Genomic DNA, 25,399 nt, shown 5'->3' with positions numbered 1-25,399 from the left:
CTATAGATTTCAGAGACAAACTTTAGGCAACTATTTTTGGAAATCTTGGCCTTTTTTTCTTTCTTTTTTTTTAATGTGAACGCTTGTGTTCATCATACTCATTTAATGTAAATTACCAAACAGTTGTGACATGGTAACTACTTTGGAACACCACTATTCTGGGCTGACTTCAGACTAGTGACCGAGAAGAAGTTCTTTATCCTGTTAGTAATCTCTTCAGCCATCCAATCCCCTAGATCAATCTGTCTGCCTGCCTCTTTTGGGGTTGAACAAGGATTAAAAAGTATTCCAAGTTTATATTTTATTCAACACGTATTAAATCCATTTCAGGTCTATTCAGTCTTTTTCAGTGTCTTACTAATTACAATATTTTTAGTGGTTCATCTGTACAGAAAATTAATTTGCCACCTTGTTTATTTCAAAATTTATAGTAAATACTTTTTTACTGGTTTCCCCCATCCCCCTTTATTTTATCCTTTAAAATAGTGTATGTGATGCTTTTGAATGTTTAAATAACTGTATTGGGCCAAATTTATTCTTGGTGTAACTTCATTGAACTCACTGGAGTTTGTTGATGAATTTGAATTACTGAAGGAAACGTTAATTATTATTTGTATTGTGGTAGATCCTAGACGCTTCATTCAGGGATCAGGGCCACATTGTGCTAGATCCTGTACACACACAAAATAAACAAGGGAGTCCTGCCCCAAAGAGCTTACAGTCTAACTATATGATGAGAGACAACAGGAGGAGGAAAACAAACGGGTTGTGGAAGAACAAGGTACCTGTGAAACTACTGTGTTTATAGCCATTGTCAAGTGTTGTGTAGGCTTCATGGCAGAGGTGGGATTTAAGGAGGACAATGTAGTAGCTTTGCAGATTTTTACAAGGAGCTTCTCCGAGGCATATGGGGTGGCACAGGAGAAAGCAAAGAAGTGTTTTCAGGTGCAGTTAGTCTAGTTTGTGGAAGGCTGGCTTTGTTAGCAGAGGTTGGGCTCAACAGCTCTATAACTATATAATTTCAGTCCATGGTGCATTATTTACCCACTGTTTGTAATACCTAGAAAGAAGGTTGGAGAAATAAAAGCATGTATCTGATGTCTAATCTCTGATCTTAGGTCTTCTTCAAGAATCACCTGTTTCTCCCTAAAACAGGAAATATTTCAATCATCAGTGAAAGAAGTTCTTAAAGTCCTGCCTGAAAACAGTCTATTGAAATATACTTTGAAGAATAAGTACTGCGTGAACTTGCTTAATAGATTTTAAGGTTAGAAGGGAACATTAATCTCTGCTAACCTCCTGCTTTATCCAGGCCATAGTTTCACCAAGGGGATTCCTGCATCTTCCCCAACAACTTGACTAATAAGACAATTTGAGTAGCAATGCATGCAGACAGTGGTAGAATTAGTTGCGAAGGCTTGTGCACATTTCAGATTAAATACTATGGGTAAACAAAGAGAGAGAAGTTCTGTTAAAGTAGTGTTGAATGACGTATTTAACAGCACTACCAACTCTCATGATTTTATTGAAAGTCTCATGATCAGTAGTGTTTTTCTTGAATCCCTAGTATCATGTGAATACACCAGATTCTCAGCTTTCATTAATTAAAAAAATAAGTTTATAGCCCTCATGGTAGCCAAGAAAAGCTTGAAAACAAGACCCCTAAGGGTGTGAAAGCCAGAAGACCCATGAAGAGTCAAAATATTTTATTTTTGAAATCTCATGATTTTGTAAACCAATGATGATTTTTTGGGCCCTGACTCGTGATATTTGAATGCTTAGACTAGGTGATACCATATTAGTGCAGAGATGCAGTGAAGTTGGAAGGCTATAAACAAAGATGTAAACCTTGGCAGAGGGAAGAAAACTAGAGAAGGGGATTGGAGAGTAGTGGGGTTCAGAGTGAGGGAGAAAGATAGAGATTGCCTCAGAGAGAGGGTAGGGCAGCAGAGACAGAGGGGCAGCATGGCAACAACTGACAGAGTCCCTGACACTGGAGAGGGAGACATAGGGCTTGTCTCCACTTACCGGTGGATCAACGTTGCAACGATCAATCCACCAGGGGTCAATTTAGCGGGTCTACTGAAGACCCGCTAAATCAACCGCAGATGACTCTCCCGTCAACTCCGGTACTCCACCGGAACGAGAAGAGTAAGGGGAGTTGACAGGAGAGAGTCTCCCGTCGACATCGCATAGTGTGGACCCTGCGGTAAGTAGATCTAAGCTATGTCAACTTGAGTTACGCTACTAGCGTAACTCAAATTGCGTAGCTTATATCGACTTTCCCCCATAGTGTAGACCTCCCCATAGAGTTCAGGGAGAGGAAAGTTTGGTCTGGCATCTGAAAGGACTTGCCAGCAAAGGGCAGGAACTTATCTGCTAAGGGAGCAGAATAAATAGAAACTTGGCAGCCACTGTGTGGAGGAAGAAAGAAACAAGACTCAGAAAGCCAAGAGAGGGACCTGGGCCACTATAAGGGGGTGTGGGATAGGGAGAAAGTATGGAGAGAAAGGGTGCTCTGTAAACACTGAAACACAGACCTGGCACTGGGGAGGGGGAAGAATCTTTAAAGCCCAGCACATACAGTTGTAGCTGTGTAACTGTTATTAATACTCAGAGGGACAAGGTGGGTAAGATAATGCTAAGGGAAGTCTTCATGGCTAAATTAATCTAAACATTATCATGAAAATGCACCAAATTGGACTCTGGAAACTGACACCGAAGTGGAAAGGAATCAAATGTCCAGTGTGGGGATTTGACTAAGTTTCCCAGGTAAGTCAGGCTGCACCTCTCTATCTGGCAGTCCTGTGCTAACAACCCTGCCTGCTGTTGGAAGAGACCTCCATGCAAGTGCAGGGAGCTCCAGCAGCTGCAAATACATTAATGCTGCTGCCCTGTGCATTTGCCCCATGACAACTAAACCAGATGCACATGTAGGCTACTGGATGCACTTCCCAACCAGACATGAGGGAGAGTGGGGAAAGCTTCTCAGACTTTTCTCCAGGCTCCAACTAGCAAAAGACACCATCCATCCTTAGTTCGCTCCAGAACTTCCTTCCATCCTTAGTTTATTCTAGACATTGGTGGGGAAGAGTCCCTGCCTGCCAAACTCCCTTCCAACCATTTACCTGTCTGTCTTAAAACATAAATGAAAACAAAATTGTCCCCAGGTAGATTGTGAACATGAAAAGTTTAAGTCAATGCTAATAAATCCATATCCAGGCAGAGAGGGATTTCTCGAATTTCTGCCCCAGAACAGATCTTACATGTAAGGGAAGACAGTAAGTCCTGAAGCATGGATTTGCACAGAGCTGGTGGGATAGCCAGGAACCAGGAATTAACCTAACAACTGCCTCATTGCTCAATCTACCGGTACATGTGCAGAGATTTGTGCCAGCTGAACCAACCCATTTTAGAAGTTCAGAAAAGATTTGTTTGATATTTTCCTTCCCCCTTCTCCCCCATGAACAGAGTATCCTAGCATGATATGGAAGCATTAGCTCAGTGGTGATTCACAGAAAAGAATGCTGCCTATTGACCGGCACTTCTTCCAGATATGCCCTGGTTTTCCCAGGGACAATAGTCTAATAAGCAGCTAGACTTGAGTCCTTATTTGACTTTGGCTTTTCCACTGCCAATGATTAATGGTGCTGTGAAGTGTAATGTGTGGGTTGACAGATTAGAAATCAATTTAGGCTCACCTGGACATCCTCTTTGCACTCCTGCCCTATACCATCCATACCCAGAGCAATCACTGCAAGAGAAGGGTAGGAGAAATGATGGATGAACTGGTTTAGGAAGGAAGGAGAGCACTAAACCTTCCTTAAACCACAATTATATGCAATTTAAACCATGTAAAAGTTCCCAGGTGCAGTGCAGTAAGGACCTGATCTAAAAGCCCACTGAAGTCAATGAGGGGGCACTAAATGGATATGTGGGCAGGGGGTGAAAATTCCGTCTTGTCTGTCCCATCGCAGTCAGCTCTTATCCTTTACCTCCCTGTCATTTTGATGTTCACACTTTATTAATAATAATATAATAAGTGGCAGGACCAAAAGAAAAATACAGTTCTTGTCTCTGAAGGGGTTATAGTCTGAGCCCCAATCCTGCATGGATGGAGCTGATTACAGGATTGGGGCCTAAAAGATAGAAACAAAAGATGGCATGCACAGTAGAAACTAGAGAGAATGACTTAATGGTCAGGGGAATTTTGGGGTTCATTTTTACTTTTCTTTCCACCTTTTTTCCAAACTATCTACTCACTTCTTCCGGATCTCCTGGGAGAGAGGTTGTCATGGTTCTTGGTTTGCTGGACCTTTGGCCCCTAACTCAGGCTTTCAAGGGACAGGGCAGCACCTATAAATCTCTCCAAGTGGAATCCTGACACTTCAAATGGGTCGCTAGGTTACAGTCCCCAGTTTACCAACCATGCTTCCTCATCACGAGCCTGTAACTAACTTACTGATAAACAAAACTAGAAGACCAAGAAGATGGATTGAAGGTCTACTGCTATAGACTTCCCTTCAGGAGCTGCGAACGTTTCTCTACAGAGCCTGCCTCTCTCTCTTCCCTGGGCTTCAGAGAGAGTGTCTTTAAAACCAGGCAAGCCTCTTTGTTCTCTGTGTCCAGATGATGCTCCCCTTGCCATGGGGTGGGGGGTGATCTGCCCAGTTTGTACAGAGACAAAACATCAAAGGCCTTGACACTTGTACTGTTTGTTAAGCACCAGTGATTAGGATAGCTAAACCATTTTAGTTCTTGCAGACTGTCACAGGGTCACTCACCACACTGGCACCGCCTGCTGGCTGTTTCGGGAATTAGCTCTGGTCAGCAGGTGCACCCTCCAGTGCTGTTGGCTCTCCCATCCTCCTCTCCACCTGCAGACCCACTGCAGTGGCAGTCTCACTGCCTCTGCTTCGTGGCACAGCCCTCTGGACATGTCGCAATTTGGGTTCCCCGCTTCTCGGGAGACTCCTTCTGCAACAGTCTAGCAGCTCCTCGCAGCATCTTGGCAGTCCACAGCCTGGCCGCTTCTTCAGAGGCGAGTGGGGGGGAACCCAGGCCCAGCCACTACTCTGGGTCCCAGCCCAGGGATCCTGTAAACAACAGCTTCCCGCTTCCCCTCCTTTCTTTCTCCTCCAGTCTGTCTCAATTCCCTGGGCCACTTCCCTGCAGCCCCAGCACCTTCGGTTCCTGCCTCTGGCTCCTTCACCCTCTTCCCAGGGCCTCGGACCTGCAAGTCCTCACAGCCCTGTTCCCGGTGCTAGTCTCTGCAGCCCTCTAGGAAGCCAGTCGCCTCCCTTGGGCTTCCTGCAGCAAACTCCCCTGCTCTAGCCACTCTATTGGCTGCAGCCACTGCCCTAATTGGCCGTTTCCTTGCAGCCCTTCAGGCTGGGTTTTAACCCTTTCAGGGCCAGTGTGGGGTAGACGCCCCGTCACACAGACCCAAGCCGCCAAAGACGGATTTCAACCGTAGTTATTCTTTAACAAGAAACCCAGCAACAAGCAAGCAAGCAGAGGGTCACCTATCTATAATATTTTATGCCTATTATCTCCCATTTTTCATCACAGAGGCACTTGAATGAAAATAATGTGGTAGATTGGCCAACTGGAATAGGGGAGGGAGTACCATGTATAGGAGGCAGAATGGTAAAATGCCCAAAGAAATGAGTGGGGGGAGGGAAATTTTAGAGCTGAACAAAAGCCTTGTAGAGAGATAAGTGTTGGTGGCAGAATGAGACCAGTAGTTTGGAAGGAGGAGATACAATAGTTCCAACTGTGGTTTTCTCAAGATTGCCAGGGTAACATAGGACAAAAGCCAAGACACATGAAAATAATATTCCTGCTCTGGTGCACATTTACAGAGAAATTGACTTTTTTCAGAATGGTGGGTTAGAGGATGCTTTCACTTTAAAATGAGCTTGGATAAGAGCACTTTTCTTTGGACTGAAAATTGGCTGAAGGGCTATCAACAAAGGAAAATGCTGATCAGCAATGTTTCAAGTTGAGGAGAAGGTCATCTATTGTGGCACCTCAGAGGTTGGTGTTAGGTCCCAATTTATTTAATAGAGCTGGTCAGAGGTATTGACAAATGTATCATTCAGTTAATTGTACTGTTATTGACAAATGTCTTATCAAATATTTTGGGCAGTATGGGCCTAGCTTTATTATTTGAATGCTATTTTGAATAAATCATTCACTGAATAACATTTGTTGAATAACGTATTCAATGAGTTCCACTTAATATTATTGATCATTGTGCAGAGGAGAGAAAAGACCCTGAGACAAAATTTGCAGTTGGTACTAAATTAGAAAAACAAAAGTATTAGTATAGACTGAACAGTAATACCGAGATATCTAAAGCTATCTAGACAGAAACTCATGCAAGCAGTTGGACAAATGATTACTTTCCCATTACTACACATGGGAAATATTGATCCCAAGCACACACATTAATGGGATGCAGAAATATTGATAACAATATAACTTGGAACTCTTTTGTAATGAACTCAAGTGTCAAACTGTTTTATTTAGAAAAGAAGATGTTTCGATCAGTACTAAGTAGAAGCTGCCCTTAAATATTTAAAAAGGTAAAGTATATAATAAAATAAAAAATAGAATGTTTTGACGGTATCATAGGACTGGAAGGGACCTCGAGAGGTCATCTAGTCTAGTCCTCTGCACTCATGGCAGGACTAAGTATTATCTAGACCATCCCAGACAGGTGTTTTTTCTAACCTGCTCTTAAAAATTTCCAATGATGGAGATTCCACAACCTCCCTAGGCAATTTATTCCAGTGCTTAACCACTCTGATAGTTAGGAATTTTTTCCTAATGTCCACCCTAAACCTCCCTTCCTGCAATTTAAGCCCATTGCTTCTTGTCCTATCCTCACAGGTTACCAAGAACATTTTTTCTCCCTCCTCCTCCTAACAACTTTTTATGTAGTTGAAAACTGTTATCATGTCCCCTTTCAGTCTTCTCTTTTCCAGACTAAACAAACCCAATTTTTCCTACGCAGTGGGATAATTTGCTCTTGTGCCCTTAATAATGTCTCTTGGGAAATCTGCCAACTATCTTCAATTGTTTTTCCCCTTAGACTTGCTTCCCATGGGTTCTTACCTACCAACTCCCTGAGTTTTCCAACGTCTGCCTTCTTGAAATCCATTGTCTTTATTTTGCTGTTCTCCTTCCTACCATTCCTTAGAATCGTGAAGTCTACCATTTCATGATCACTTTCACCCAAGCTGCCTTCCACTTTCAAATTCTGAACCAGTTCCTCCCTATTTGTCAAACTCAAATCTAGAACAGCATATCCTCTAGTTGCTTTCTCCACCTTCTGAAATAAAAATTGTCTCCAATACATTCCAAGAACTTGTTGAATAATTTGTGCCTGATGTGTTATTTTCACAACAGATGTCTGTAGTTGAAGTCCCACATCTCACCAAGTCCTGTGCTTTAGATGATTTTGTTAATGGTGTTAAAAAAAGCCTCATCCCCCTCTTCTTCCTGGTTAGGTGGTCTGTAGTAGACCCTTACCATGACATCACCCATGTTTTTTACCCCTTTTATCCTTACCCAGAGACTTTCAACAAGTCTGTCTCCTATTTTCATCTCAACCTCAGTCCAAATATATTCATTTTTTTCATCTGACATGACTTGTCATGAAATAATATAAAAATAAAACTCCATAAAATTCAAAACAGAAACTTGAAATTTGGAAATCCAAAACAATTTTTTTTCAAAAATCAATTTTTTCATTTACAAATATTTTTCCTGGCAATTTTTGTTGAAATGCACTTGTTTTTAAATATTGTCTCTTGAGAAAACATTTGGACAATTTTTTTTTCCAATTAGCTCTAGATCTAAGTACTACATTAGCAGAAAGATGCTGAAAAACTGGAGGGAATTCAAAGTCAATGATCAGTAGGCCTACAGGGACTGATTTATGAGGAGTGATTATAGTAGCTAAATTTTGCTTGGTTAAAAATTGACAAATGGACACAAAAGTTTGCAAATACTTTGAAGGCAGCAAACAGTCGGGATTGAGAGGAATTATTCAGGGTGTTAAATAGGGCATAACTAGCAGTGGTCAGATGTAATTATAGAAAAGAAACTTTGGGCCTCATCTCACAGAATGCTTACTCATAGTGAGTGGTATCAGGTTGTGGAGCAGACTATCAAACAAAGTGAAGTAATCCCCATAGTTTGAGACATTTAAAACTAGTTTGGACAAGGTAGCTATGGACTGATGTACTAATTTATTAATTAACACAACTAGAAGGTCGGTTAAAGGCTCAAATAAAGCTCCTGCTGCTGCTTCTTGTGTTGTGTTTTTACATGCATTTTCCATCTGTGCTCAGACATGGGGAAAAAAAGAATATCTATGTGACCAAAAGACAGAAATAAAACAGTAGCATTTGTAAGTGTTTTCTGTTCTCAGAAACTGATTTTCTCTTACTACATCTGATGGTCAGTGACAGTGTAAATCTTCTGTGAGCTGAAAAGAAATGTGAAACAGCATTGTTTTCTTTGATGTTTTTTCTTTCATTATGTTCTGTTCAAGGAAGAGGGAATAATAGAATCTGTAGGTGTGTGCACGCTCACACATGTACATACTGTAGACTAATACTCCAATCTAGACAAAATCTACCTCAATGAGCCTCATAGACTCTCGAGCTCTGGAAACTGGACACTGTTCTGAGTGGTAAATGAATATCGCACTGCATAACAATAATACATGGTTTGGGGAAAAGCAGATTACCTTCTTCACAGGCTTCTAAAACAAAAATTTTAGAGAACTGTCCACCAAACCCTTGAGTCTTCACCCTCATCCTACTCCCCACATCAAGACCAAGGATTAGGATCTTCCCTTCTGATAAAGTCATCAGTTCATCCCATTAACCCATTAAGAACATAAGAACAGCCACACTGGGTCAGACCAAAGGTCCATCTAGCCCAGTATCCTGTCTTCCAACAGTGGCCAATGCCAGGTTCCCCAGAGGGAATGAACAGAAAGGTAATCATGAAGTGATCTGTCCCCTGTCACCCATTCCCAGCTTCTGGCAAAGAGAGGCTAGGACCACCATCCCTGCCCATCCTGGCTAATAGCCATTGATGGACCAATCTTCCATAAACATATCTAATTCTTTTTTGAACCCTGTTATAGTCTTTGCCTTCACAACATCCTCTGGCAAGGAGTTCCACAGGTTGACTGTGCGTTGTGTGAAAAAAATACTTTTGTTTGTTTTAAATCTGTTGCCTAACAATTTAATTCAGTGACCCCTAGTTCTTGTGTTATGAGAAGGAGTAAATAACACTTCCTTATTTACTTTATCTACACGAGTCATGATTTTATAAACCTCTATCACATCTCCCCTTAGTCATCTCTTTTCCAAGCTGAAAAGTCCCAGTCTTATTAATCTCTGCTCTTACAGCAGCCGTTCCATATCCCTAATCATTTTTGTTGCCCTTTTCTGAACCATTTCCAATTCCAATATATCTTTTTTGAGATGGAGTGACCACATCTGCCTGCAGTATTCAAGATATGGGCATACCATGGATTTATATACAGGCAATATGATATTTTCTGTCTTATTATGTATCCCTTTCTTAATGATTCCCAACATTCTGTTCGCTTTTTTGACTGCCGCTGCACATTGAGTGGATGTTTTCAGAGAACTATCCACAATGACTCCAAGAGCTCTTTCTTGAGTGGTAACAGCAAATTTAGACCCCATCATTTTATATGTATAGTTAGGATTATGTTTTCCAATGTACATTACTTTGCATTTATCAACATTGAATTTCATCTGGCATTTTGTTACAGTCACCCAGTTCTGAGAGATCCTTTTGTAGCTCTTTGCAGTCTGCCTGGGACTTAACTATCTTGAGTAGTTTTGTATCATCTGCAAATTTTGCCATCTCACTGTTTACCCCTTTTCCAGATCATTTATGAATATGTTGAATAGGACTGGGCTCAGTACAGACCCCTGGGGGACACCACTATTTACCTCTCTCCATTCTGAAAACTGACCATTTATTCCTACTCTTTGTTTCCTATCTTTTAATCAGTTACCAATCCATGAGAGGACCTTCCCTCTTATCCCATGACAGCTTACTTTGCTTAAGAGCCTTTGGTGAGGGACCTAGTCAAAGGCTTTTTGAAAATCTAAGTACACAAATACTATATCCACGGGATCCCTCTTGCCCACATGCTTTAAGACCCCCCTCAAAGAATTCTAGTGGATTGGTGAGTAGTGAGTAGATCCCTTTACAGAAACCATGTTGACTCTTCCCCAACAAATTATGTTCATCTATGTGTCTGACAATTTTGTTCTTTACTATAGTTTCAACCAGTTTGCCCGGTACTGAAGTCAGGCTTACCAGCCTGTAATTGCCAGGATCACCTCTGGAGTCATTTTTTAAAACCGGTGTTGCATTAGCTATCCTCCAGTCATTTGGTACAGAAGCTGATTTAAATGATAGGTTATAGACTACAATTAGTAGTTCTGCAATTTCTCATTTGAGTTCCTTCAGAACTCTTGGGTGAATACCATTTGGTTCTGGTGACTTATTACTGTTTTGTTTATCATTTTTTTTCCAAAACCACCTCTAATGACACCTCAGTCTGGGACAGTTCTTCAGATTTGTCAGCAAAAAAAAATGGCTCAGATTTGGGAATCTCCCTCACATCCTCAGCCATGAAGACCGATGCACAGAATTCATGTAGTTTCTCCGCAATGGCCTTATCATCTTTGAGAGCTCCTTTAGCGTCTTGATCGTCCAGTGGCCCCACTGGTTGTTTAGCAGGCTTCCTGCTTCTGATGTGCTTTAAAAAAATTGCTATTACTTTTTGAGTCTTTGGCTAGCTGTTCTTCACATTCTTTTTTGGCCTTCCTAATTATATTTTTCTATTTCATTTGCCAGAGTTTATGCTCCTTTCTATTTTCCTCGCGAGGGTTTAACTTCCGCTTTTTAAAGGATGCTTTTTTGCCTCTCATTGCTTCTATTACTTTGTTGTTTAGCCACAGTGGCACTTTTTTGGTTGTCTTACTGTGTTTTTTTAATTTGGGGTATACATTTAGTTGAGCCTCTATTATGGTGTCTTTAAAAATTTCCATGCAGCTTGCAGAGATTTCACTTCTTGTGCTGTACCTTTTAATTTCTGTTTAACTAGCTTCCTCATTTTTGTGTAGTTCCCCGTTCTGAAATTAAATGCTACAGTGTTGGGCTGCTGTGGTGTTTTCCCCACCACGGGGATGTTAAATGTAATTATATTGTGGTCACTATTACCAAGTGGTCCAGTTATATTCACCTCTTGGACCAGATGCTGTGCTCCACTTAGGACTAAATCAAGAATTGCCTCTCCTCTTGTGGGTTCCAGGACTAGCCGCTCCAAGATGAAGCCATTTAAGGTGTCAAGGAACTTTATTCTTCATCCTGTCCTGAAGTGACATACCCAGTCAGTATGTGGATAGTTGAAATCCCCCATTATTATTGAGTTTTTTATTTTAATAGCTTCTCTAATCTCCCTGAGCATTTCACAGTCTCTGTCACCATCCTTGGTTTGGAATACAAAGGCAACAGGAGTTTTGCTCTCCCACCACCATCCCAACCACCAATTTTCCAAAGAAGAATGTATATCTGCTAAGAGAATTGCTTTCAGAATTCCAATGCTGAATCAAGCCAGCCCTCATCTCTCAGTCATGCAACCCCAAAACAACAGCGATATCATAGTTTTCCTGCTCTCCTTTGGGACTCACATTCCCTGCTCCCTGTGCTACTCAAGCAAGTGAAAATGTCTGTGCCACTGACCTCCATCACCGTGGGTGCCTTCTCTTTTTATTCATGAAAGGGGAAAAAAGCAATTAAGTTGCTAGTAATCACTAGGAGGAGGGAAAGAAATTTACAGGCAGAAAAGAAAACAAAAGGGTTAAATGATCTTGGGGAACAAAGAGAAAACAGTGACGTGTTTAAAGTTTTATAGAAGAAAGAAGCAGTTAGTGAGAAAATACTTCATTTTGTGCAGTCAGCAACCATTGTTTTGGTTAGTACCTTAACAAATGTTTACTTTATGCTCTAAGATCCACCATGAAAATATAATGGATTATTATTCTAATTATCCTTTACTATAGTAGTTACTTTAAAGGTGATTTTCTTTCAAATATTTCAATTATATAATTTGAAATGATTTTATCATTTATTTTGCTAAGTGTATTTACTGTACCATGATTTTAAATTCACAGGAAAAGAGAAAATTTAGTGGCAGAGAGGAGAGGGAGGCACATAGTGCACTGAGATGTACAAATCTGAAAAAATAATCATATCATGGGCCTGGAGGATCCTTATTAAATAAGAACACAACTTCTAGTTTGCACAGCTCTGGTATCATTTTATCCTCCTGGTCTATAAGCCTTATTAATCCATTTCTTGAAGGAACTTCTTGATTTTTTAATACCGCTGTTGAGGTACTGATTTTTTTTTTTAGGGCTCTAAATTTAGAATTATCTCAGACGATGCTATCTTTTCAAAAGTGAAGGAATATTTGTTGTTAAGCTGCATTTTATGGAGGCAGGCTTTAACTTTTCCCAGGAACACTAAGTTAAGTTGCATATAAACTGTGCTTTGTTACTAAGTATGTCTCCACTACGAAATTAGGTCGAATTTATAGAAGTCGTTTTTTTAGAAATCGTTTTTATATATTCGAGTGTGTGTGTCCCCACAGAAAATGCTCTAAGTGCATTAAGTGCATTAACTCGGCGGAGTGCTTCCACAGTACCGAGGCAAGCGTCGACTTCTGGAGTGTTGCACTGTGGGTAGCTATCCCACAGTTCCCGCAGTCTCCGCTGCCCATTGGAATTCTGGGTTGAGATCCCAATGCCTGATGGGGCTAAAACATTGTCTTGGGTGGTTCTGGGTACATATCGTCAGGCCCCCGTTCCCTCCCTCCCTCCGTGAAAGCAGCAGCAGACAATCGTTTCGCACCTTTTTTCTTGAGGAAATGAGATTCAAAAGTTCGCGGCTCTTTTCCTGTCTACCTGGCCAGTGCATCTGAGTTGAGAGTGCTGTCCAGAGCAGTCACAATGGAGCACTCTGGGATAGCTCCCAGAGGCCAATACCATCGAATTGTGTCCACAGTACCCCAAATTCGACCCGGCAAGGCCGATTTAAGCGCTAATCCACTTGTCAGGGGTGTAGTAAGGAAATTGATTTTAAGGGTCCTTTAAGTCGAAAAAAAGGGCTTCATCGTGTGGACGGGTGCAGGTTTATATTGATTTAACGCTGCTAAATTCGACCTAAAGTTCTAGTGTAGACCAGGGCTAAGAAAAATGAAATGGCCTGTGTATTTAATTCTTTTGATGGAGCCTCTGCATTTATCACTAGGATTTAATTTAATCAGGATTCAGATACTATTTTTTCTGATGACTTGGGTGTTGTGACTGATTTCCTCAGTGGATTTTCCTTTTCCTCTGTTCATGGGTTATAATCAAGTCTCTTTCATGTCTGCATTTAGAATACAACTATGTTGTTACGGGGCTGTGAAAACTTTGTGTATCTATTAGCCATAATTTTATTTTAACATGCTTAATATTTAGTTGTCATTCTTTCATTATTAAAAATTTTAATGCTCAGGAGAGGAAGGGGAGTGTGTGTCTCTGTGGGAAAATGTGAAGATGAACCACAGGTGGGAGTGGGGTCTGCTGGGGAGTTTTGTCTGAGAGTGGTAGAAGGCAGTAGCTGGAAGTGGGAGACAGGAGGAGCCATAAGGATCTTTCATTTATGAAGGGAAGAAGGCAGTTGAGACTTGAAGATGTCCAGATATTTTTACCAGGGATGGAAAGCAGAAGAAAGGAAGTTATTTATAGAGGAGGGAAGGCAGTGGTTGTGAATGGAAGTTATCTGTTATTTTTTTTAAAGATTGAAAAATGCGAGATGGAGCCTTTTCTGGAAAAAGAACAGCAGATAAACCCAGACAAAGTTCAGGAGCTACCAGAGTGTTTCATCCAGGGATGGAAGGCATCAGGAATGCCAGGAGCTGGAGCATCAGCAGCTTTTAGGCCAGGGCCAAAAAAGTGAAAGAGAGTGAGCTTTGAGGAATGACTGCCAGAAGGAAATATTTCATTTGGGAAGAGGTGCTAACAAAGATAAAATTTCCGCAAAATATCTAACTGTTACTTTCAAAACATTTCCCTTCAGACTCCCATGCTAAAGAGACTCGGGAGTCATGCTGTCAGGCTGAATTTCAGTGCTTTAAATATGCCAGATTTAGAAGTAACCCTTTTGGCTTTCTCAGTGTCAAAGAAAATTCCATCATAAAGGAGAGTTAGGTAGTCAGGAAGGGGACATGAGCGGCTAACAAAATGTAATTTTTGTAGAAAATTTCATTTCTTCTCTCTTTTCCCCAAATATAACTAGTGTATTTAATATTGAATTACACAAATCCATAACCTGTCTAGGTGGATTTCTGTAAGTACATATCAAATACCACTTTCGGTTTTGGAAATCTAACGTGGAATGAATTATGGAACTTTGCTACAGAGGGTATATTCTGTGAGCCACATTTTTAATACTAAATTAGGGATATGAAAAGAAGTGCCTCTTTCCATTGACTGGCACCCAGAGTTTACCAACTTTCTCTGCACAAAACTTGAATGTTCTTGCAATTCTGAATCTTAGATTGTGCCTTGTATGGTAATGTTTCTTACACTGTTGCTCCATTATCATCTTCCCTATCAGCAACTTTGCACCAGTGCATGTCATTTTAGCAACTGCTATGAAGACACACAACATTAAAAATCAAACTGGAAGTGTTTGGTGCCTATGAAGGCTTCAGTGGATTAGGAGTAGTGGATCCAGAATGTTGTTTACTATCCCTTTATAACATTTCCATCATCCCCTTTGTGGTTTTAGGAAATACTGACATATCAAAATGGTGACTATTTTCAGGATTCTGCTTATTTTAGAGCTTCCTGTGATATATAAACTAGTTGGAATTTTTTCAGTGTATGCAGAACTTTTTGGTCAATTTCTTCAGTACATTGGCCATCTCAGGGTCAGTCAGGTCACTTTGTCACATAACTGAATAATAGTAGTTTATCTGTATGAAGAAGGAAGCACAAGAAGTCAGCTTTTAAATCCAGCACTAAACTTTGGCTATTAGCAGATCAAAATGCCTGGTTTCTGTTCATAGTCCAGGCTATGAAAATAGCAATAGCATATATGTTGGGAATTTAGTTCCATATATTAACCAGTCTTTGAGCTTTTGAATTTTTCTGTAAGCAAACACAACAGAAAACCCAAGGCTTTGGTCCACATTTTGCTCTAATTTAAAACTGGAGTAACTTCACTAAAGTTAACAGATAACATTTTCAAAAGTACCTAAGGCCCATTTTCAAAAGAGACCTGTGAACTATCATTGAAAGTTAGGCTCCTAAATGCCTAAGTCATGTCTGAAAATGGGTTAATGAAGTTACTCCAGATTTAAACTGGAGCCGAATTTGGCCCAAAGCCATGGTTTTTGTGTTGTGCTTTCTTGCAAAGTCAAGCTATGAAGACTGCACCAAACAGTTAATATGTGGAACCAAATATCCCGCAGGCATACTGTAGCTCTTTCCACAGCCTGGACTCTGGACAGAAACCAGGCATTTTGATCTGCTAATAGCAAAAGCTTTACAGCAGAATTTCCAAGCTGACGACTTGTGCTTCTTTCCTCAGACAGATAAGCTACTACTGCTCAGTTATTTGACACAGTGATCAGACTGTTTGACTGTGAGATGGGCAATGTGTTGAAGAAATTGACCCAAAATGTCTACATACATCAAAAAATTCCAGCTAGTTTATACACCACAGCAAGTTCCAAAATAAGCAGAATCCTGAAAATAGCCACCAACCTTCTTTTGATATGTCAGTTTCTCCTAAAACAACAAAAAGGATGATGGAAATGTTATAAAGGGTAAATGACATTCTGGATCCACTATTCCTAATCCAGGTTTCAGAGTAACAGATGAAGTGAGCTGTAACTCACGAAAGCTTATGCTCAGATAAATTTGTTACTCTCTAAGGTGCAACAAGTCCTCCTTTTCTTTATTCCTAATCCAGTGCGACCTCCATAAAACACATCCAATTGTATTCCTTGTGCTTTTGAAAATCTTATCCCATGTTTATACTAGATTTTCACAACAGATGTACATAGGAGTAACTGAGACCAGCAATGACATTCCTCTCATTTACTTGAACTTTATGTAACACCAGTGATGAAGTTACATTGCTGTATCCTGAATCAGGACAAAGTCAGAGGAGAATCAGACTGTTTGTCACTCGATGCAATGTCATGAAAGCTAGCAGTGGAGAGCATCATTCTTAGGAAAGTAATATTTCCTTGTGTGTTCTCCTTTTTTCCCTTATTCAGATAAGTGCTCAATTTAGCCAAGACAGTCACTTCACAAAGATTTCTTGATAGTTCTGCTGTGTTAATCCCACTCTTGGTTTCACACTGAGATTCCCAAATTGACAAAATTTCCCAGTTGTTCCTGGGATGGTGTGTCTGACAATAATGCTTTTGAATGAAGAAACTAAAGCCTCTTTTGTGGCCTCATCAGGTCTGATTGCATGCCTTGTCTCAGGAAATCCCCCAGTGAAACGGGTTCTTCACAAGGCAATGCTGAGCTACTGTGCAAATTGAGAAAAGCCGTCCCAAATACCTCATGCAACAGAGATTTTATAAGGATTCACCAATTAGGTACAAAATGAATATTGAGATCTCGTCTCAAATGTGTTAGCATTAGTTTTGACCTGTTTGTCATTCAGGGTTGTCTGTTCTTCAGATTCATGCTTCTGTAGTAAGTTATGTGTTTCCTAAATAAACTCATGTCTGAATATCATATTTTTCAAAGGCAACTACAGTAAATTATGTGGACCAGTCACTCCTAAATATAGCTGTTTGGGGATGTTAAAGTTGCCTATCCTGATTACTGTTGTTCATTGCTCCATCAAAACTCCAACGCAGCTTACCCCTACCAACCCGCTCTTGTGTACGTGAGTCCCTTTCAAAGGCCCCGGCATAATCTGGGTCCAGATTGTACTGCTACATTGTGGGCCAGGTTGCCCCCACCAGCTGGAGATCTGCCTGGTGATTAAGGTGTTCACCTGGGAGGTGGCAGATGTGAATTCAAATCCCTCCTCTGAATCAGGCAGAGAGAAGAAATGAATTCACATCTCCTACCACACAGGTGACTTCCTTAATCAATAGACTATAGATCATTCTCTCTTTGGCCCAATGAATATTTAAGTACATTCAAGAGGAAAGATTTGAGAGCAGTATAACCTATACTTCGTGGAACTGTTTCAACAGTGAGATTAATAGCCTACAGCCTGGTGGTTAGGGCACTTATTTGGTACTGGGGAGGTTTCCATTCAAGTCTCTTCTCCTGAGTGGGGATTTGAATCTGGGTCTTGCATATTCCAGGCACATGCCCTAACCACTGGGCTAAGAGTTGTAAAAAGGGAATGCTTTCTCTTTCTCACACCAAGTATTTTCCCTGACTTTTCAGTTTGTAGGCTGAACCAAAAACTCAGTTATTCACCCAATTCTACTTATATCAACTCAGCAGCTGAAGCTACTGCAGAACATGATACCTCACTTACTGACTACGGAGTTTTTCTCCATGAACATGTGACACATGCGCTCTATGAATGCTGACTCTGGGTGGGATAGAAGATGCTGCTTTTGACTTGAGCTGGACCCCCTCTTCCCAGTTGAAAAGAGAGGGAGCTGCGGTCAGAGCATTCTCCATGAGGGACCCTGAATTTTGGAATCCACTCTCCCTTTTGGTCTGAACTATGTTGACCCTTCAGGGCATGCTGAAAAGCTCATCTCTTTTTCCTAGCAGAGGAAAGGGGCTGGTGAAGGGGAGGATCTGTGCACCTTGGACTGATGTTTAAGGCTAGATTGGTTTATTCCTGTACAGTTTGGGGGAGACTGCTGAGTTTACTTTTGCAGGTGCTAGTATGATTGGACTTTTAATATATGATGACAGGTCCAAATAGGGTGACCAGACAGCAAATGTGAAAAATCAGGATGGGGTGGGGGATAATGGGAGCCTATATAAGAAAAAGACTGTCCCTATAAAATCAGGACATCTGGTCACTCTAGGTCCAAAAGCCTTGGAGAGGAGCTTTTCAATGGATTGTATGACTCCTAATACTATGTTAATTTAATAATGCAGTGCTGTGTCCTATAAAATTGTCTGTTTGCCTCAATGCCCTAGTAAAGTTCCTATTTGCATAATTTGCATCCGCCTATCTAAATTCCTTATGTATTTAAAATTGACTATAGTCTTTTTCACTTCTGCCCTAAACTCTTGGTGGGGAAAGAAGGAGTGGGGGAGGAGCTGTAGATGATTTGTATAATGCCAGCAGTGTGCTATGTAAGCAGTAATAACATTAGTCATAGTCACATTAAGCTGTATGGTTGGACCAAATCGTATACTGTGAGAGATCACTTCAAGTAACAAAAAAAAGAAGTCTTTGTGCCATCCGCTAATTGTTATATCAACACACTCACACATGCATCTATGCATCTTCTCTTCCACACAGATGTTAGTTATTGCTGGGATGCCTGTAGCATCTCCAGTTCAAAGATATGTTGTTCCTGCAGGAAAAGCCAACATTTCTGGTCCCATACTGTGAATTATCCAAATCTGAGCAACTGCTTTGTCTTGCGTCAAGTGAAGCTGAAGTGAGGAATATAGATATGATTGTGCAGCCAAAATAACACGCGGAGCCCATCCACTCAGAAAATTCTTTTATTTGTTAGTTTACATGGAGTTTCACTTCACTTTCTGTCCATGAATGCCCACTTCCTTCTGGTGCTTGCAAACTGGCCAGTACGCTTTCTTTCTAAAAGCCTAAAAACACCTTCAAGATTGCTGACATTTTGTAAAACATCTATGATGGTATGTTACATGTTGTGCTGTCTAATTGCATGTTGTGTTGTCAGCATTTTGATGGCCCCTGGTTTGGGAGATCCTTAGTGAGAAATACAGGCACTGCTATGCACAAGCATAAGCCAACACTAACTGACTCAGAAGAAACTTCCTCCTATTCCACAATTGCTCACTTATGGATTGTTTGCATCTTCCTGTAAAACATCCAGTAGGGGCATCAGAGACAGGATACTGAGCTAGACGGATCACTGACCTGATTTGGTTCCTACATTCATAGGTCACTGAGAACAAGTATATTCATCTCTTCTCACAACTAATGATCCCTACACAGACCCTCTCCCAGATAACTAACCATAACTCTCTGCAATCTCCATCTCCTTTTCTAAGGGCCAAATTTCTGGCTGTCTCTATCCACATATCAAGAAGGAAACTACTGGTGGATCTCCACAGCCATTCCCTCTCATTTGGCCTTTTTTCTTCCTGTCCTTGCTGATTCCTGGCCCAATAGTCAATATGTGTAGTGTTAATGGGGGGAATAAAGAGAGTTCCCAGCTGTGTGGAGGTGGGGCATGGGACAGACTTTATATAAGTATCCCTTCCTGCCCGTATTGTAGCTGAAAATGCTCCTGGATCTTCTGTGCTAGCATCCTCTATGAAACACCCTTAAAAACAATCAATTGTCCCCATATCAACATTGGAACTGGCTCATTTTTTATGGGTTAAAGTCAATAGAAGATGTCTGGCTAAACTCCAGTTTCTGTGCACTGCTTTGAAGAATGTAAGGGCTCCATTGCATACCAGTTTCACACAAGTTAAAGTGGATTGATGCTTAAGGATTCTTCCACTAAAAGTATTAAATCTGGAAAATTTTATTTTGTTTTTATTTTTTCGTTTACTTTCCCCAACACAATATGTGGTTGAATTCTATGTATTTCTGTTTACAGTGGTTAGTACTCCATTTTATACCAATAAAACTTTGTCAGTGTAATAAGTCTCCTCATGTCTGCTTTAAGTCGAGATTTAATTTGGTCCCTCTCTATTTGTTTTCCTTGCTAGAAACACAGACATTCATATTTATAACCCTTTTGTTCTACAGCATCTCCCAGATGGCTCTGTCCCAACTGCACATGCTGAATTTTATCTTTTACCAGATCCTGATGAAGTCAGCAGAAGGAAAACGAAAGCAGTTCCAAAAAGCACTGACCCTACTTACAATGAAATTGTGAGTGTTACATTTTTCTTCCAGCATTTCTTGTCCAAATCCTTTCCTGAAATAGCAATAGAGCTCTGAGAGCTGCAATAACTGGTACAATCAAGAAATGGGGACATATCCAAAGGTGAAGTGTAAACACTGATGGTCTTCCATTTTGCTTCCAGTTCTCAGTGATACAACAGTTTCCTTATGTCTCTCTCATTAGGAAAATAGTTGGCTAACTAAAACTGTTCAATCTTCTACTTTAATTATAGTTCCATGTTAGACTACTAAAGCCCATTATCTATTGTTTAATGCTTTATTCACATTTGTACCTGTCACTTTAAACAATACAATATTAATGAATTGAATAATTCTAACATACCTACACAAAACAGACACTGAACTAGCTTTCACTATACTAAATAACAGGATGGATGGAGTCTTGCATTGGTATTGATCTACGAGGGTTCCGTGAACACAATAAATGAACACACATGTGAGATCAGACTGATGCAAGAACGGCAAGCATGACTGCATGTGGGACAGACAAGATTGTGCAAGACCATTGCAGGCTGTTTTGTCCTTGCTTTTTGCTGTTTGTATTTTTCACGTAAGGTGTTGATGTGCCTTGTTTCAAAGCGGTTAACGGCAACATGGCAAATCTGCTGCCACCTTGCTCTGTCATGGACTGTTGCTTCCCAGTTACTGGGGTAGGCCTGACACGCTTTCAAGTGTGACTTTGGTTTATCTTTACACCATTTGGACTGGTCACCATGAGAGCAGGTGTCGTGCTTTAACTGACCCTAACGTATAGCCTTGGGTATTCTTGAGTCAGCAATACAATCAAGTTGCCTAGACCAATGCAGCTGAGTTATTATAAGCATTCTTTGAAAGCCAGATGTCCAACAACAAATAAGCATTTCAGTATTAGGAATCTTGTCCTAGCATTTGACTCTGCAAACAGATTAAAGACAGCACATATGATCATGTTTTCTGATATCAGGTGATATGTTGTCCATGTCTCTCAAACTCAGTTCTGGGTCACTTTCCCAGGGGCAGTATCATGGGCCGCCAAGGGCATCCACAGGTCGTAAGTAGTGGAATGCCCTCCAGATATAGATGGTAGCTGCAATATAAGCAGGGACAATAAGCACTCGTGGACAATCTAATGGCAGTACCAACAGGGCATGGTGGTACTGCTGCCCCTACAAAATGTCAAAAGATGCACAAAGATGGTACTGGACTAAATAATTACATAAATAATAAATGACTTAGCCTCTTTTTAAGCCAAATTATTGGCAATTTACAGACCTGTGTAATCACTTCATTCACCTTTGAAATACAGCCTCCTCTGAGGTGAAAAGAAGCAACCATACAGCTGCCCAGAGCAGCACTACAGGACAGGAAGTGACATACACTAGACTCTGTTGAAACTGAAGGGGGAATTCAAACAGTTAACGTATTTAAGGAAGCAATGGGCTTTAGGGCCTTGGTAGTGATACTTAGCATGTTACACACACTACTTGATTAAGCTTCAAAACACCCTTGTTAGGCATGGTACCCTGCCCCTTTGTACAGATAAGGAAAATGAGGCATGACAAAGTTAAATTGATTTGCGCACAGACACAAGGCAAGTTAGGTAGCTGGGATTAGAACCCCTGTTTTCCGATTTCCCAGTCCTGTGGTTTTTAATTTTAGACAATGCTACATAGTAATTGTCTATTAAGTATCTCCAATTGGTCTGTTCCTTAAGTTAGTTACACTGTACATTTTCAATTCATATTGTAAGCAGGCTTCAGCAAATGGTATTTATGCTCATGGCTGAAACAGCTAGAAGTTGGCGCCCTAGAGCACCAACAGCAGGAATTAAATGAAATTAGACTTTATGTATCTGTTGTGTTTATATCTATCCTTTTAGCAATTAAAGTTACAGTGGAATGGAGTTGCTTGGGGGGGGGGGGGGGAATGTCACACACACACACGCTCCCTTTCTGCCTGGACACTCACCAAGCTCTACCTCATTAGGCACATGTGCATTGAGCCTCCTGAGTCTGAACAGAATCCAGACACTGTGCCCGGGTGGGGTTTCTATACACACTCTTGTCGTACAGATCCTCTGTAGCAACCTCTCCAGACAGCTGGGACTCCTCAGTCCAACTGTCTCACCTCTGGGATTAGTGCTGACCCCTCAAAGTCTGTCTGTAGCCTAAACACACCATCTCCCAGAACTCAAGCCATGTGGCTGTTCTAGGTTTACAGTTTGACCCTTCAGGGACACATGACATTGAAAGGAAACAGATACGCAAGTTTTTCACAGGAATCTAAGCACGATTTACTCTTTACTTAGCAGCATGAGAAATATACATATCTAGACAAAATAATAAACACACCTATGTGCATTTCCATGATCAGTTTCCTCAACACTCTGGGGAATGCTTTGAGCTTTGGCAAAGTCCAGTGTTGTATCCAGGATCCTGCTCCTGAAGCCCACAGCTTCTCTTCAGAATCAGAGTCTCTCTCCCCTCTCTAGGCCAGTCAGCTTTCTCTGATCTTGTCTGCTCCCATAGTTAAACAGGACTCCCCTACTACAAAACATGCCCCGCTCTCCTGCCCAATGCTTCCTGTGTCTATCTGACTTACTTGAATTTATGTTTCTCTGCCAACACCTGGTTTATTTGTTCTGCTGATGATGATTTTCCACTCTCCAATTCACCAGCCCTCTGGGGAGCAACTTGGTCAAACTGTTTTCCCCATTCAGGCAATTACCTTTGCAAACCCATTGTTCAGTCACAGCACAGTTTATAACTCTCTGTTGTTTCTGGTCTGGCAGAGACGAGGGACAACAGAGCTACAGTCCCTGTCAGCAAATGGTGGACTCTACTACCACATAACAGGCATTCAATGATACAACAATTTCATAACTTCGTAACATCAGTTTATAAGGTGTACATAGACAAATTCCCCAAATCATCACACTGAGATTTTTTCTCTAAATTAAAACCGTCTTACATATATTTAACACCCACCCAAAGATTTCCCAAATATTCTATACACCATATACCTCCAGTACCACTAAAATGCTGCCATATTTGTGAGAGAGAGCAGCAAGCCACCAGTACTCAGTGGGAGGAGTGTTAATTTTGGCCAAGGACACTGGAGAAAACTTCTGGTTTCAAGAAAAGTGTCATGGAAACTTTAACATCAACTGAGACAAGACCTCCAGATTTTAAGATCTCATCTGAAAGACCTATATGCACAGTGAAGCACATGGTACTCAGTCTAGTTCACAAAGAAGAATTGAGTTGACCCCAATGGGAAGCTATGGTTCAAACCTGAAGTTCCTTACACAGTTGAGCAATCCCTGTGATTATACCACCCCATGTGATGCCAGGCTGCATGCATTTTCCATGTCTGTAGGTAATGGACAGAGGCAAAAGCAGGGATTATAGTTTTGTGAGCCTCAGGGAACTGGAAAAAACAACTAAAAACACAAGTCAGCCTTCTATTAAGTTAGTTACTGTCCAGGAAGCTGAATAAAGTAATATAGTAGCTCTTTTTGTAAGAATTCACAAGCTTTTATTTAAGCCAAAGGGCTGGAAGGAAATTGTATTTTTGCTCTGTGTTGGAGGCGGAGAAAATTCTGAAATGTGGCTCTCCTGGGTATATTTGATTTTAGTTTTGCACTTTGTGTGACTGCCTGCAGAAAATTATAAGCCTTATTTTTGTTTTGTTTTTTACTCATGTATGAGACTGAAAATATGAAGGTCTGGAAGGTACGTGACACTAAGTAAAACAGACTGCCTGTTTTGGAGTCACTGTTAGCAGGCACAGGTTTTTTGCTGCTGCTTTTGCATTTTGTACTTTTTTGCATTAAAAACAACATAATCTTGGTTTAGAAAGGTGCTTTAAAGAGAGGATGAGGACAAAGAATATGGAGAAAACAGATGTACAGTAAGAAGAATAGGCTGATGAAACAGGGAAAGGAATAAAGAGGTATCATTCAAAAAAGTCCCAGTCTCCTCGTCTATGTAAAGAGCTGCAAGAGGTAGCTAAGGGGTCAAAAGGGATTAAGCCTGAAGAACTTAGATTTCCCAGTAGGGATGGCTCAACGCTCTCACATCCAAAAAGTGAAAAGGAGCAGGACCTGCTGCATTAATTCCCCTTCAAGGTCCTAAGACTATATTGAAACATTTGTAGTATCAGCTATGTAACATGTTATGGGCTCATGTTTCCCTCAATTTATCTTTTTTCTTCCAAAAACAGGTGAAGATGCAGTTTGGCCAGTTGACAGAAAATCTAGAAACTGTGCCATTGCTAAGGAAAGAGAAACAACTGTCCTTCTTGGAGATTAAAATTTCATTAGACACCTCATATGTCAGCCACACTTAAGTCTTTGGAGTCAGGACTACCTGAATTTTCGAACAGCTCTCCCACTGATTTGCTGTGTTGCCTTGAGCGCTTCACTTCTGTTTAATTTGAATGTATAAGTGGCAAGAACTATTATGAAACAGTGATTTGAGAATTGGCCTGGATTACATGTGAGATATTGGCAGTTGATAGCTTTAGCCCCATACTGTGTATCCACCCCAAATCTTTCAACCTTTTCTTCCGCCCATACACCCTAATTACATATTCCTGGTTTCGTCTGAATTTGCAATGCCTTCTTAGAGCCAGCTCATAGGGAGTGATTGAAAGCCCTGTAGACTTTGCTCTGTCCCTGTAAATTGTCATTCCTCAATGCCTACAGCTTCTCGTGGCCCAAGGAATGAGAGTTCTCGCCCTCCCAACACTTTCATGTACAGATCCTCAGTAATGAAAAGATTCCTTAGCTAGGCAGCTTGCAAATTAAAATTCTTCAGTGATTTTAAATGAAAAATAAGATGGTAATTTTTATATTTTGGCCAAGAACATGATACATTAGTACTGTCACATTAATACGGCATCATTAATCAAATCATATTTGTATTAAATTATATGACCTCTTACTGTTTCTGTCCTTGCGTTTATTCTGTCTAAAAAATGTTTCTTCATTTTTTAAAAATTCATCTACAACTCAGTGAAAGGGACACGGTAAAAATTATGGATTACATGGCAACTGGCATCTGCTTAGCTATGCATGTAAAAGGAACAGGTGCAAGAAGCTCTCTCTCCTTGGGGCCCTTCCTCACTCCCATGCAGGAGCTGGTCAAAACAGCAGCCTCTGAAGTCTGCTGAACAAAAGAACTGCTCCCTGTTAAAGCCACCTCAAGGGGGGCAA

At 40.8% G+C, this 25,399-nt stretch overlaps 1 protein-coding gene across 1 annotated transcript in view; it reads left to right on the top strand.

Moving 5' to 3' along the window:
• The window catches only part of PIK3C2G (phosphatidylinositol-4-phosphate 3-kinase catalytic subunit type 2 gamma), a 278,262-nt gene that overhangs the window by 240,916 nt on the left and 11,947 nt on the right, over positions 1-25,399 (top strand). The window contains exon 31 of the mRNA XM_073335036.1: positions 20,044-20,169. Coding sequence (XP_073191137.1) covers positions 20,044-20,169 — 126 coding nt within the window. The remainder of the gene's footprint in view (positions 1-20,043; positions 20,170-25,399) is intronic.

This window comes from Lepidochelys kempii, chromosome 1 (assembly GCF_965140285.1).
Source record: "Lepidochelys kempii isolate rLepKem1 chromosome 1, rLepKem1.hap1, whole genome shotgun sequence".
Lineage (NCBI taxonomy): Eukaryota > Metazoa > Chordata > Testudines > Cheloniidae > Lepidochelys > Lepidochelys kempii.
The sequence above is the reverse complement of the archived record's forward strand: the minus strand, read 5'-3'. Positions and strand labels throughout refer to the sequence as shown.